Source organism: Paramormyrops kingsleyae, chromosome 23 (genome assembly GCF_048594095.1).
Source record: "Paramormyrops kingsleyae isolate MSU_618 chromosome 23, PKINGS_0.4, whole genome shotgun sequence".
NCBI classification, from domain to species: Eukaryota; Metazoa; Chordata; class Actinopteri; order Osteoglossiformes; family Mormyridae; genus Paramormyrops; species Paramormyrops kingsleyae.
In genome coordinates, this window is record NC_132819.1 from 3491538 (window position 1) to 3505780 (window position 14243).

General features: G+C 43.6%; 1 protein-coding gene across 1 annotated transcript; it reads right to left on the reverse strand.

Moving 5' to 3' along the window:
* Positions 1–395: 395 nt before the first annotated feature.
* tap2a (transporter associated with antigen processing, subunit type a) lies at positions 396–13865 on the reverse strand. Its single transcript, XM_072706007.1, has 22 exons — positions 12977–13865; positions 12771–12885; positions 11944–12074; positions 11417–11622; positions 11012–11209; positions 10615–10743; positions 10214–10402; positions 9560–9733; positions 9288–9447; positions 9010–9146; positions 8567–8770; positions 5353–5899; positions 5049–5163; positions 4636–4766; positions 3944–4149; positions 3377–3574; positions 2595–2723; positions 1801–1989; positions 1523–1696; positions 1251–1410; positions 976–1112; positions 396–698 (listed from the first exon to the last, which is right to left on the reverse strand). Exons 1-22 carry the CDS (start codon positions 13497–13499, stop codon positions 495–497), a joined length of 4356 nt encoding a protein of 1451 aa, XP_072562108.1. The 5' UTR covers positions 13500–13865; the 3' UTR covers positions 396–494.
* Between the last annotated feature and the right edge of the window lie 378 nt (positions 13866–14243).

Below are 14243 nucleotides of genomic sequence, written 5' to 3' on the forward strand. Positions count from 1 at the left end.
AACAACAATCACAACCCAATAAAGCAAAGGTGTGTTTCCCACAGAAATGATCAAAAATGCTTTCTGGCAATTTTCAGCTTCCATCCATCCATCCGCTCATCACATCGAGGATCACAGAGCGCTTGGTCTGAGGTATGAGGTGACAGCCACATTCAGCACCGACACATAGGATATAAAATGCATACACACCCCTACTGAAATTGCAGATTTTTGTCCTAATGATTCTCTATTTTTCTTTTCAGTTTTTTTGGTTTAAGGTCACATCTCACATAGAAAAATGTCTGACACAATTTATCTTCTGTCGTTACGTCACAAAGACCCGCTTTCAGTATGGGTGCATAAACTATTCAGCATTTCAGATGTCATTATAAAGTAAACAGACACACAGCTATCGATGACATTGGGGTTTACAATTTATCCATAAATATAAGCTGATACATTAATAAAATATACATCTGTATCTTTGCTACGTTTGTCACTAACATATGCCTGCGTTAGCCAGGACTTTCCTCCATGAAGACCTTCTCCTGAAGTCTGTAGTACTTTCCTTTCTTGCCCATCAGCTCCAGATGAGTGCCCCTCTCTACAACAACCCCATGATCAATCAGAAAGATCTGATCCGCCCTCTGCACTGTCTTCAGCCTATGAGCAATAATCAGTATGGACTGGGTGGGGTGACTGGCCAGAGCCTGCAGGACCTAGAATCCAAGAAGCAGGATTATTGTTAAGGGTTTAAGTCAACGTTTCCCAATCCGGTCCTCAGAGACCCACAGCCAGTCCATGTTTTTGCTCCCTCCGAGCTCCCTGACAGACGGCCCTCATTTTTACATGGACTGTCTGTGGGTCCCTGAGGACTGGATTAGGAAACACTGGTTTAAATAATTATGCTTATTTACCACATTGTTAATATGATCTGACAAGCAAACATGGCAAAGCAGCGCTTAAACTGTGACCGACGCTCCTCCTCCACCGTACCGTATGCTCGCTCTCCACGTCCAGGCAGCTGGTGACCTCGTCCAGGATCAGCACCTGTGGCTCTCTGATCAGAGCTCTGGCAATGGCGATACGCTGCTTCTGGCCCCCGGAGAGCTGCCCCCCCCGCTCCCCTACATCTGGAATACATACAGGACAGTTTACCAGGCTGAAAACCCACTTCATGACTGCTGCATGGTTCTTTGTGAGTTAACAGGATGTTTACATACCTGACTATCAATATATGTCTGAATGGGATTTTGTGTGGCACTGCATACCTGTGTCATAGCCGTGCTCCAGCTGACTGATGAAGTCGTGAGCGTTGGCTCTCTGCGCAGCCTCCTGCACCACCTCCAGGGGGCAGTCTTCCAGGCCGTAGGTGATGTTGTCTCTAACAGAGCCCGAGAAGAGCACTGGGTCCTGACCGACCATCGCTACCTGTCGGGGGCAGATGGGGACAGGAGCGGCTCAGAGCTTCTGCCGTGGCCCCCGGCGTCTGTAGTGACGTTAGGTGGCGCACAGCTTCTGCCTGTGCTGACTGTGCGCTTACCTTGCTGTGCAGGTATTTGTGCTGGTAGCTGTGCAGTGGCTGCCGGTCCAGCAGAATCTTCCCCCCCTGTGGCTGGTAGAATCCCTCCAGCAGACTCACACAGGTGGTCTTCCCCCCGCCGGAGGGCCCCACAAGCGCAGTCACCTGCCCTGGCTTCAGCTCCAGGGAGAGACCCTGAGACAGCAAAGGGGGTCATATGGAACAAGTCGGAAACCGATCATATAACATTATCACAAGTACTGTATCTTTCAAACATGTGAAATACAGTGTTAGTTTACCTGGAGTACAGGCAGCTCGGGGCGGGTGGGGTAGGAGAAGGTGAGGTTGCAGAGCTGGACGTGTCCTCTCAGGGTGTCCGGCTGCAGGGTCCCGTCTGTGCTCACCTGGGGCTTCCTGTCCTGGTACTCAAACACCTTCTCTGCCACACTAACGGAGTTCAGCACGTCGCCAAAGATGTAAATCAGGGTCTGGCAAACACAGGGGGGGGGACAGGGGGGGGACACCAAATAAAAGAAGAAATGCAATCGCATACGACATACAGTAACTTACCGTTTAAAAAATAAAGGCTGAATTTAGTCTTTATTAACTGCTCTGATTTCCTTTCAATTGTGTCAAAAAGCATCAGTTTTTTGCCAGGTTATTTACCAGGCAAGTGATTCATTTCAATATTAAAGGTTTGCTAACACTAACAACTGCTAAAATGGACGAGCAGAACACATAAAGCCAGTGTTGCTAACTCTTAAACGGTTAACCATAGTGTGTGTGTGTATAATGTGTATATTGTATGAGCACATAAAAACAGAAAATGATTGTTCCTGAATCAATCCCTGAATAAATTTCTTATGCTCGGTTGATACATTTTAATACGGTGAATGAAATACAGTGGTCAAATTCTACCACAATAATGATATGACAAAAGCAATTCTGGAAGCCTGGCTTGATAATTCAGTATCAGTATTTATTACAAAACATTATAGTAGATCATCCAACAGAAATGAATGGTGGTAATTTTCAGCATGAACCACATTTATTTTACAGGGTCCACTCTTTGAACAGAAGCATCTTCAGGTACCTTGATTCTGTTTCCTAGGTCCCTCTGGTAGAACATGAAGAAGACCAGGGTCCCTGTGCTCATGTGCCCAGACTCGATCAGCTTTATGCCGGAGTAGAGCATGGCGAGCCACAGGCCCTGATCCGTCACCTGCGGGTTTCAAACAGCCACAGAAAAGGCTCTTAATCAGATTATCACCTTAACACAAGGAAAAAAAAACAAAATGCATGCATAGTACCAGTCAAAGGTTTGAAGTGTGTGAAATGCTACAATTTTTCTGTGAATAAACATTATCCTCCACAAAAAATGTCATCGGACATTAATTTCCAGCACTTCAGCAGTAGTTCTCAGAGAGGCAGGGTGCTTGATGGTTTCTTTGACTCCTTAGCCAAATTAATCCCACAGATTAATCTACAGGCAGGCCAGGTCATTACTAAAACTCTTCCTCACATTTCTGTTTTTGTTTGATGTTAGTTCTGATAAAGTATTTGCATGGTTCTGAAGTGCATTTTGGGTCATTATCTCACTGAACAATTTAGAACTGCCCAATCAGTTGTAATCCTGATGCTGCTTCCTGCGTTTATTCCTACATTATGGTCACCACTGATTTTATAAAGATCACCACTGATTTTATAAAGATCACCACTGCTTTTGTAAAGATCACCACTGCTTTTGTAAAGATCACCAGCTCTTACAAGCAAAGCAACCCTGTACTACTACACTGCAAACACCATGCCTGACAATGAGAGCCACACAATGAGCACTTTCCACCTGCAGGACTAAGGATATGAAGTCACTTATACCTTCCTCATGAGCGCGTGAACAGCCCTGACAGCTTCTCTGCGAATCCGGAGCTTGTGGACGTCCATCAGCCTGTCGCCATAGCGCCGGGCCTCCACATGCTCCGCCCTAAAGCTCCTCACGGTCCTAATGCCCGCTGCCGCCTCACCGACCGCATCGTTTGCTCGAGCCAAGGAGTCATGCACTCTCTTCGAAAATCTCTGCAGTCAATCCAGGAAGAAACCAAGTCATTTGTATGCATTTAGGAGAACATGCTTAATCATGTCTGCTACTCTACTTCAGCATGCTATAGGTATTTTTTTGGCTGAACACCTCCATCTATGTTGTATCTAACGTAGGTAGCTTGTCCACCACAAGAACTGGGATGTCTTAAGTTTTGCAGTATATCACCAGTTACTCAACTGCCTACTCCAGTATTAGTTATTCTTATTGGGTCATTAAGCAAACTACAAGAAATATACCACAGTACAAACAGGAAGCAAACATTCCTTCACATCCCAGCTGCCACATTCTATCGGTGCCTGTATCTCCATGCTGAGAGCTGAGCCTGTGCCTTTGCCTACACGTACCTGGAAGTAGATATTGTAGACGCTCTGTAGCAGGCTATTGAGAGGCATCTCCATCAGCACCAACAAGGTCAGCTTCCAGGACAGGCGCAACATGACGAATGCTATGCCCAGAAATTCAATCAGGCTTCTGAGCAAGAGGTTGATGCTCAAAGAAACTGCGCGTCCCGTCAGGCTGGTGTCTGTGGACAGTCTGCTGCAGATGTCCCCTGCAGGGCGAATTCACATCTTATGAAGAAGCACATTAGCCTGAACTACACAAACCATTTTGAGTAAATGGTTTTGAATTTCAAGTTCATAACAACCAATACCAATGACCATTTAAGGAATGCATGGATTTCACATTGCAGGTTTACAGTCTTATTTATGCTTTGCGACCTATGGAATCAGAAATGAATAAATTTCCATTCCTTTCATTATTTTTCTTAATTTATCCTGTTGTTTGTGAATGCATGCACTGATAGTGCCAAGACAAATTCCTAGCGCATGTTGGTGTACTTGGCCAATAAAGTGAATTCTGATTTAAAAATATGTATGCATATACTCAACTAGCTTTTTTGAAAGAGGCAAATTATAAAGAAAATTATTAATGGTTAGAATTTTAAAATAAAAAGGACATTTTGCTTTATGAAGCACCAGCTTAAGTCTGGATTCAGAGCTTCTCCATATAATATAAAACACTTTGCAGTACAGACCGGTTTTAGTCGAGTCGAAAAAGCCGATTTCCTGTCGCACCAAGGAATGGAAGAGCTTCAGTTTGATTCTGCAGGAGAAGCTGCTGATGGCGCAGCTGAAGAAGCCCTCGCGGGCCGCGGTGAAGAGCGAGCTGAAAGACCGCAAGGGGAAAGCTCTCACGGTCAAGCTCCCACAGGGGAACCAGCACCAGCGAAAGGGCAGGATTTGGGCACAACCAGGGCAGCGCAGGCTACTGGCAGGCAGGTCATACTGTGTAATTTGGAAATAACACAAATTTAAAAAACCACACTATAGTAGAACCAGAGACTGATTGGTCAAAAGTGTTTCCATATGCATCCTTCAAATGTCCACCCAAAATGATGGAAAAGCAAAGCAAATATTAGGTGGTGTTAATAGTGCCAGAGTCACTAACCTGCCAAATGAGAAGAGCGCCATCGAGAGGAGGACAGACGGGAACTTGTGCCGCTGATGTTCAACACCCAGGGAGTCAATCAGCTTCCCCGTTTGTAAAAGAGCAAAAAGCTCAACTGTAATATGACATTAATATCAGATTATTTCAGTTACCCAAAAAACATCATTAACCAGTTCATGGGTGACATGCTGTTGTGTAGTTTAATGTGAAAAATATTCACACTTCATATAAAATGGCAGTAATTATTAAAAAGAAGCACAAATAAAATGTTAAATTTATCTTCTACATGAAATATGTTACTTACACAGAACAGCCAGGAAGAGGAAGACATAAGCGCCCAGAAGAATCAGGTAGTCAGGCTGACAGAAGCTGATGACTCTCATGAATAACACACGTGCTTTCTGCTGTTTACCTTTTCCATTGCCTTCCCCGTTTGTGTCAGGGAACGCGACCTCCCAAAACATACAGGCAGCAGCGGCTGCTATGGAGGTTAAAAATGTGAATCCCGGACTGCCCACCGGGCCGATCCCCGTCTCCAGCGGACCCCCGAACACCGCTATCCGGCCGCTCTCATAGACCGAGCCGAGGAAACAGTGAACCGCCGCCCAGCGCCTCATTACTGGTCTGGAGGTCTGATCCACAGTGGGGAGCCACAGGCTGCAGATCAGCCCCCATCTGATCGCCGCCACCGACCACAGAAACGCCAGCAGTCCTGTGACATCATTACTGCCAAATACAGGGAGCAACGGAGCAGCTCCACAGCCCAGAAGGTAAAATAAAGCTGCGTCAAAGCAGACTGCGACTGTGTATGAAACACTGGTATGCATGGTGCGGGTTTGGATGAACCAAACTCATAAAGCCCCTATAATGAAGTCACTTCCAGGGAGGAAACCTGTAAAATAAGAACTATTGTGAGTGAGCGTTTATTTTACTTCACCTTGCCATATATTGTTGCTTTTCAATACTTAAACACTACTTCATCTTAAACTTTCAGATTGTGTTAGAATAAGCATTAGTTGCAATAAACCTTTGAAGATGGTCAGTAGCAAGAAAAAAAAGTGGTTCAGTTGATAATGGTACTCTTAGCTGTTATATATGTTGATTAGCTGGGATTTTTCTCTGTGTATAACAGTCTTTCTCATTAATTTAATTATTAAGGTAGCATTATGTAAAGACTACCATCCCACCCAGAGCCTCCCCAGCATTGTGCACCATCCTTCTTGGGATGCTAAGCCAGTACTGCGTAAGCAGTTATGGAAGACGGATGGATTATTATTTAACAAACAGACGTGTGTGTCTGTTTCAGGTCTGCTTGGCTGGGCAGTCATGCCAGCCAGACACCACCAAGAGCAGCCTAAAGTTGGAATGGAATAAAATCTGTTAGCTGAAAATATTCAGCACCCTTCAGAAATCATCCCTGTATAACAGGACACTGTAAAAGCTGCCACACCAAAGCTTAAAGGGGTTTAAAAAACACTTAATTAGTAAATTATGTACATCCAGCTTTACAAAAAAAGGTTCTAGGCTGCAAAAAATGTAGCATGGTGTGGTCAGATCACAACAGACTGGAATCCATTAGGCAGGGCTGCCAACTTTGGTCAGCTGGCTGGCATGAGATTTTCAATTCGAGTGACATTTACATGTATGCAGCAGTTTTATTACCTTGTAAATAGTCTGTAGTGTTTGCAAACTACTCCAAAGTTTTTGATGTAGCTAATCTTAGGTTTATAATAGAATAATATATATTTGCCATAAGATTTCTTGTGTGGGCGTGAGAGACTGAAAGTGTGTCACACCAGCTGCCTGAGGGTTGCAGAGGTATTGAAAAAACGTTTCTGGTGCATTATTCAAATGTCTGAAGTTACGGCCTGAGAATCTGTTGAAAGACTTGATGACTGCTGTCCCGTCCACAATGATCCACAAGTAATTATAGAGCTTGAATAAACCATGAAGAATAGAATATCTCCCCATCACCTTGCACGAAGGTCTGAATAGTTTAAACATTTCAAACACTAAGCTAAAGCTTACATTAAAAACCCTACCTTGGGGTCCAATAACATCCTTACCTTAATCAGGACTCAAACACTGGACAACTAGTTTCACTCTGAGCTTCCATTTGCGAAAGGGGAAACACGACAGATGAATATACAATTAAATTAGATATATTAAAACGCGTATTTTAACCCGCAAACATTTAGTCGCATACTTTATTTTGTATGATATTATCGTTCTATTTTACCACGAGACCTGCCAGAAAAAGCCGGAAGTTACCGGCTTTAATCAGCAGTCACGTGATTATCTGTCACGCTCCGGCTAGCGGTCTGCGAACCGGATTGAGTGATATGCTTAGCTAGTAGCACTTTAATTTACTCATTATCGTTATTATTTTGCAAGATTTATGTTGTAAGTTTTCAGACTAAATGGTCAGCCTGTGCCGGCACTGTCATTCCTTATATATATATATGCGCTCGGTACTGTTTTAATATCCGCACATGGTCATAACGAGCGTTATGCATTTTTGATGCTGTATTAACATTTGTGCTCAGAGAACGTTTGTTATAAAACGCTGAAATATCCAATGCGCCTTAGTTTATATTTGCACAATATCTGGGATGAAATCGCGGTTTTGTGTGGTTTCCAAGGGATAATGAGCGGAAACAATACAATCAGAAAACATAAGGAGAGTTGGAACAGGGATATTTAAATATGAAATATAATGTTATTAATGATATCACTAGAATATTTTATGTATTATACTAGAATATATTATGTTTAGTTTTTTTATGTGCACATACACAATACCCTAAGCATGCTGGGACTTTCTGTTGATTTGCTGAGACGAATACGTCACGTGTTCAGTGTAGGAACTGTTCAAAATGAAATTACAAAGCATGTTTATACCTGTACCCTGCTAATAATTACACTTTAATCTCATTTGTTGATTTTCTATGCTCCGAGTAGCCGTTTCATTGAAACCCATTCTTCTTCTTCTTATTATTATTAATAATAATAACACTAAACCGATTTAAAATAAGAAAAATATGTACATTTATTTCTACATAGATACAAACAATAAAATTACATCGGCATACAACATTTTTTCTGCTTTGCATGGCTGAGTTGTAATGAATCAGTATGAATTTCTAGACCCAGAAAAATGATTTTGAACAGTTGGAGTTTCCTATGTTTAAGCTCAGTGCCACAAAAGAAAACAGGTACAGAATGGCAATTAATGGAAACAAACAAATGACAAGCTATGTAATAAAAACAGGGTAAATGATCTGAACTCGTTGGCTGTGTAGCCTTGACCTTTCTATCCATTTAATCCCTAAACAGCTCAGTGGTGTTAAGGTCCGATGACTGCAGGCCATGTCAAAACATTCAGCTTTGCTTAATCTTCCTTTTTCAAACTGTTCAATTTTTTTTGACTGACTCTGAATGTTTAATTATATTGAGAGTCTATGTGTATGGCTGTAAAGGTGCCCTCTCAGTGTAGCGTTCAGTAGTTAATAAAGTCAATTCTGTTCTCCATTCTCAGTAAAGATCTTCTCTCTGAGCCTGAAGTAACTCCCCCTCTTGTCCATCAGCTCCTGGTGAGTCCCCCGCTCCAATACGGCCCCCTTATCAATCAAAATGATCTGATCTGCCCTCTCCACTGTCTTCAGCCGATGAGCAATAATCAGCAGGGTCTGGGAGGGGCGGTCAGCCAAGGCCTGCTGGATCTAGAAGATGAAGATTACGGAGTATGTTAAATAAGGGAAAATGTATATATGTATATATAACCTTATTATCACATTATTAAAATGCTAAATAAGTAGCAAGCCTTCAAAGTAATGGATCAGCTAATTGCTAATGCCCACAATATATAATCTGTATTTTAGCAAAATTATCTTCATTTTATTGATTTATTTTTTATTTATTTTTAATGGAACCAACATGAGAAGCAGCACTATGACCGTACCACGTGTTCACTCTCCGTGTCCAGGCAGCTGGTGACCTCGTCCAGGATCAGCACCTGTGGCTCTCTGATCAGAGCTCTGGCGATGGCAATACGCTGCTTCTGGCCCCCGGAGAGCTGCCCCCCCCGCTCCCCTACATCTGGAATACATACAGGACTGGTTACCAGGCTGAAAACGCCTTTCCACTTTATGAATGCTGCATGGTTCTTTGTGAGTTAGCATGTTTACATACCTAACTATCAATCTGTGTCTGAATGTGACTTTGTGTGGCACTGCGTACCTGTGTCGTAGCCGTGCTCCAGCTGACTGATGAAGTCGTGAGCATTGGCTCTCTGCGCAGCCTTCTGCACCACCTCCAGGGGGCAGTCTTTCAGGCTGTAGGCGATGTTGTCTCTGACGGAGCCCGAGAAGAGCACTGGGTCCTGACCGACCATCGCTACCTGTCGGGGGCAGATGGGGACAGGAGCGGCTCAGAGCTTCTGCCGTGGCCCCCGGTGTCTGTAGTGATGTTAGGTGGTTCACAGCTTCTGCCTGTGCTGACTGTGCGCTTACCTTGCTGTGCAGGTATTTGTGCTGGTAGCTGTGCAGCGGCTGCCCATCCAGCAGAATCTCCCCCCCCTGCGGCTGGTAGAATCCCTCCAGCAGACTCACACAGGTGGTCTTCCCCCCGCCGGAGGGCCCCACAAGCGCAGTCACCTGCCCTGGCTTCAGCTCCAGGGAGAGACCCTGAGACAGCAAAGGGGGTCATATGGAACAAGTTGAAAACAGTTTGGTAAACAGATCATATAACTGTATTCTCTTTAATCTATTCTTCAAGCACCAGAAATACAGCAAAGGTTTAATGCTTTGAAGATGAGAACAACTTGCTGGTCGATTAACCCCCATAGCTGAATGGGTACCACTAATATCTCACACCTGCATGGTTGTGGGTTTGAATCCCACTCTGCATCTGAAGAGCTTACATGTTTCCTCACGTTCAGTTTCTTCCAAATTCAAAGACATGCAATTAAGTTATTTGGTGTTACTAAATCGCCCCTAATGTTTGCCCTGCACTCCCATCTGTGGTGTTACCCTGCCGTGTGCCCTATGCTATCTGGGATAGGTTCCAAGCCCTTCTGTGACCTCATCAGCATTTCTCATCATTATGTCTCAGACATGGCACACATCCAACATCTCTCACAGAACCAAAACGGGGGGTTTATTTACCTGCAGGGCAGGTTCGTCAGGGCGGGTGGGGTAGGAGAAGGTGAGGTTGCGGAGCTGGACGTGTCCCCTCAGGGTGTCCGGCTGCAGGGTCCCGTCGGTGCTCACCTGGGGCTTCCTGTCCAGGTACTCAAACACCTTGCCAGCTGCACTCACCGAATTCAGCATGTCACCAAAGATGTATATCAGCGTCTGATAAACAAGGTCAGCACATTGATGTCAGTCTGATGCAGGGGAAATCAGCAAGCAAGCAAAATATTAGCCCAGATTATCCATCCTGGTTCTGCTCTTAGATATATTCTGCTCTTGTTAACCTGTTTAACAAACTAATAAAATTGTTTGCTATAGGCAAGTTGTTGCAATGCTTGTATTGAGTGTGACCTCAAACTGGAGTTCAGACCTACCCTGATGTTTTGTCCCAGGTCTGTCTGGTAGAGGATGAAGGACACCAGGTTTCCAGTGCTCATCTGGCCAGACTGGATAAACCTTCTACCGTAATACAGCATGGCTACCTGCATGCCCAGCTCTGTCAGCTGAAAATACATTTATTGAATGCAATTTAAAATTAATGACAATATTAACATGCTACAAAGTATCGCTACTTTAAATCAGTGAAATGGTGACTTTTGTTAGTGTACAAGTCAGAAGTGACAGTCATGCCAAGTTGTTGACTAAATGTGCACCACATTTAGACTATTTAATGTTCAGTACATTACTGATGCGTAGGTCATTTATTTCAAAAGCTTCTCATTCTCTGACTGTGTACTTGGTGAACTATGGTAACAAGGAAATGAATTATACCCTTCGTAGCAGCAGGTATACGGCTCTGACAGTGTCCCTGCGCGTCTTCAGGCTGTGGGTGTCCGTCAGCTTGTCGCCATAGCGAGTGGCCTCTCTCTGCTCTGCACTGAAGCTCCTCACGGTCCTAATGCCCCCCACCGCCTCGCCCGCCGCATCGTTCCCCCTGGCTATGGAGTCCTGCACCTCCTTAGACAACCTCTGCACCCAGGCAGGTGAAACATTAGTACAGTTTACATTATTGTTTTAATTTGCCTACTATTTTGCCATTTTTACAATGAGCACTAAAGGCAATACAGAGAGAGGAGGTAAAAAACTTGAGAATCATGTTTAGTAATGAGTTTGTCTTAATATAATATTGGAATAAGGTGAAACTGAGTCCAAATGCCTAGGGGTTAGTAATAGTACCTGGTAGTATGTGTCATGGATGTTCTGCAGAAAGCCAGTGATCGGTGTTTCCATAAGCATGAGCACGGTCAACTTCCAGGACAGGCTGAACATCAGAGACAGCATGCCCAGCGTCTTGATCAAGGTCCTCAGCAGGACGTTGACGTTCAGGGCCACTGTGCGTGCCATTAGAGTGGTGTCCATGGACAGCCTGGATGTGATGTCCCCTGTTGGGTAATGATCATGCACCACAAAATCGTATCAGAATGGATAATTTAGTTTTGCTTTTTTTAATTGCTATTTTGATTACCACACAACTTTGCCTACTTAGGGTATTTAAATAAGTCAGTGTGCAGCCAAACTATGGTTTAAGATGTTTATTCAATTAATTTGTATACTTTTCATATCTAGTCACATGTAAATACATTCAGCATTGCTACAGATCGTTCACTTGCTACAGAGGTACGTATCTGTCCTCACAGCAAACTACATTACAGTCTGCACAGTCATATGTAACACAGCATGTTCTGTTATGGTACGGGAGTTACCAGTTTTAGTTGTTTCGAAGAAGCCAATCTCCTGACGCACCAGGGAACTGAAGAGTTTGACTTTCATTCTGCTGGTGAAGTTATTGATGGCGCACATGAAGAGACCCCCACGGCAGCCTGAGGAGAGCGAGCTGAGGGACAGCAAAGGGAAAGTCGGTTACAGTCCAGTTCCACTGGTGATTTAATTTAAATATCAGGGATCAGGACAGAACCAGGGTTTAACTTCCAGTTTTCCCCAATTAGTTCTTTAAATGATTCACAAACCTGTGGTCCTTTGGTAGGAATAAAAGACTTCCAACCACTTATTCAGCACATGCAAGATGTTGCATGAACAATTAAATTGTTCATTATAATTGTGTTGTTATTGAGGTGATATGTGGCTCTGTGGCTGTGATCATTAGGTCATTGGTTCAAACCATAGTTGGCTGAGAGGCTTTGCCATTGGGCCCATGAGCAAGACCCTTAAGCCAAACTGCTCCAAGAACTGGTTGGCCTCTCTGTCACAATTGTTCATCACTTTGGATTAAAGTGTCTGCTGCATAAACGTAGTGTAAATGGTATTCTACGTTCCGGAGGGGGGGGCAGAACCTATTTCGGGCATCCCTCTGTTTAAACACTTGTCTCTCCAAAAGTCTCTCCATGGCTGTTTCCTTTAGTAATGAAACATGGTTTATAATTGATTACTTGGGAATATCTGAATCAGATCAGAAGCTACTAAAAATGAATGTAGATTTGCAGAAATGTCCCTCAACAGTCCCTGGCTGCACTGTAAGCTCAGGAGCTAATTACAATAGCTGTGACGCTGCTGTTTGTATTAAGTTACTAACCTGCCAATTGAGAAAAGTCCCATGAAGAAGATTGCTGTCAGGAAGTCGTGCCAGTGATACTGAGCACCAAGGATGTCAATTACCTTACCGGTGTAATAGGGAATAAACATTTCACCTGGAACAAACACAAAAACGTAAAATCAGAAGAGTTCTGAATGAGTGTGTATGTCTTCTAAATGTATAAAATCTGGTTAATATACACTTACACAGAACAGCCAGGGAGAGGAAGACGAAGGCACCCAGAAGAAGCAGGTAGTCAGGTTTATACAAGCTGATCACTCTCATGAATAACACTCGTGCTTTCTGCTGTTTACCTTTTCCATCGTCTTCCCCGTTTGTGTCAGGGAACACGAACTCCCAAAACATACAGGCAGCAGCGGCTGCTATGGAGGTTAAAAATGTGAATCCCGGACTGCCCACAGGGCCGATCCCCGTCTCCAGCGGACCCCCGAACGCCGCTATCCGGCCGCTCTCATACACCGAGCCCAGGAAACAGTGAACCGCCGCCCAGCGTCTCATCACCGGTCTGGAGGTCTGATCCACAGTGGGGAGCCACAGGCTGCAGATCAGCGCCCATCTGATCGCTGCCGCCGACCACAGAAACGCCAGCAGTCCTGCGACATCGTTACTGCCAAATACAGGGAGCAACGGAGCAGCTCCACAGCCCAGAAGGTAAAATAAAGCTGCGTCAAAGCAGACTGCAGCTGTGTATGACACGACGGTATGCATGGTGCGGGTTTGGATGAACTAAACTCATAAGACCTGTACAAAATAGACAATATTTAATTTCAGTAAGCTCACATGGCAACGTTCATTTAAATGCTGTTACTATAGCTATTAATAAGGAAACTTAAATTAACAGACCTAGGTCTTCATAAATATACTATTTTGTCTCCGTAAACATTGTCATTAAAATAAGTTAAATCGCCCGCAACTTTACTTTTAATTTAGGCTCCATGGTCTCCCTTGCTAAGGAAATCACCATACCACAGGAAATCATCCCAAACAACACATTTCGTACTAGAATTTTTCATGGTAATACTTAAAAATGTTATAATGCCGTTGTTTTATTTGTATATGGGAGGTTGATGAATGCAATGCTTACCTGTTCTCGGTCCGCAAACACAATGCATCAGAACTGTTCTTTTACTTTCGATTTCCTTCCCAAAATTCCCCTTCGCGCCAGAGTAACTAACTTACGTGTCACGGTCTCCTATTTCTTTTCTTTTCTTCTTTTTTTTTTTACCGGTAACTGTGTATTTGTAATTCTTTCTTTATATATGAAGTAAACCCGGCCAGATGTTGGTAGCCGTCTCTGCAAGGGCACATAACTTTCGTCCAGTGTGGCACTTTGCATTCAAATTAGTATTGACTAATTTATATTATACATTAAATGCAATTTTATATATTTAGATAAGTTTGTCAATATTGATTATTAATTATGTCAATATTGATTATTAATTAATTATGCGA

Coding starts and splice junctions, on each gene's coding strand:
- tap2a (XM_072706007.1), bottom strand. CDS start 13,499: ATGCATACCGTCGTGTCATACACAGCTGCAGTCTGCTTTGACGCAGCT. Junction 12,886..12,976: donor CCTCTCCCTGGCTGTTCTGT/GTAAGTGTATAT, acceptor TGTTTGTTCCAG/GTGAAATGTTTATTCCCTAT. Junction 9,448..9,559: donor ACAAATACCTGCACAGCAAG/GTAAGCGCACAG, acceptor TGCCCCCGACAG/GTAGCGATGGTCGGTCAGGA.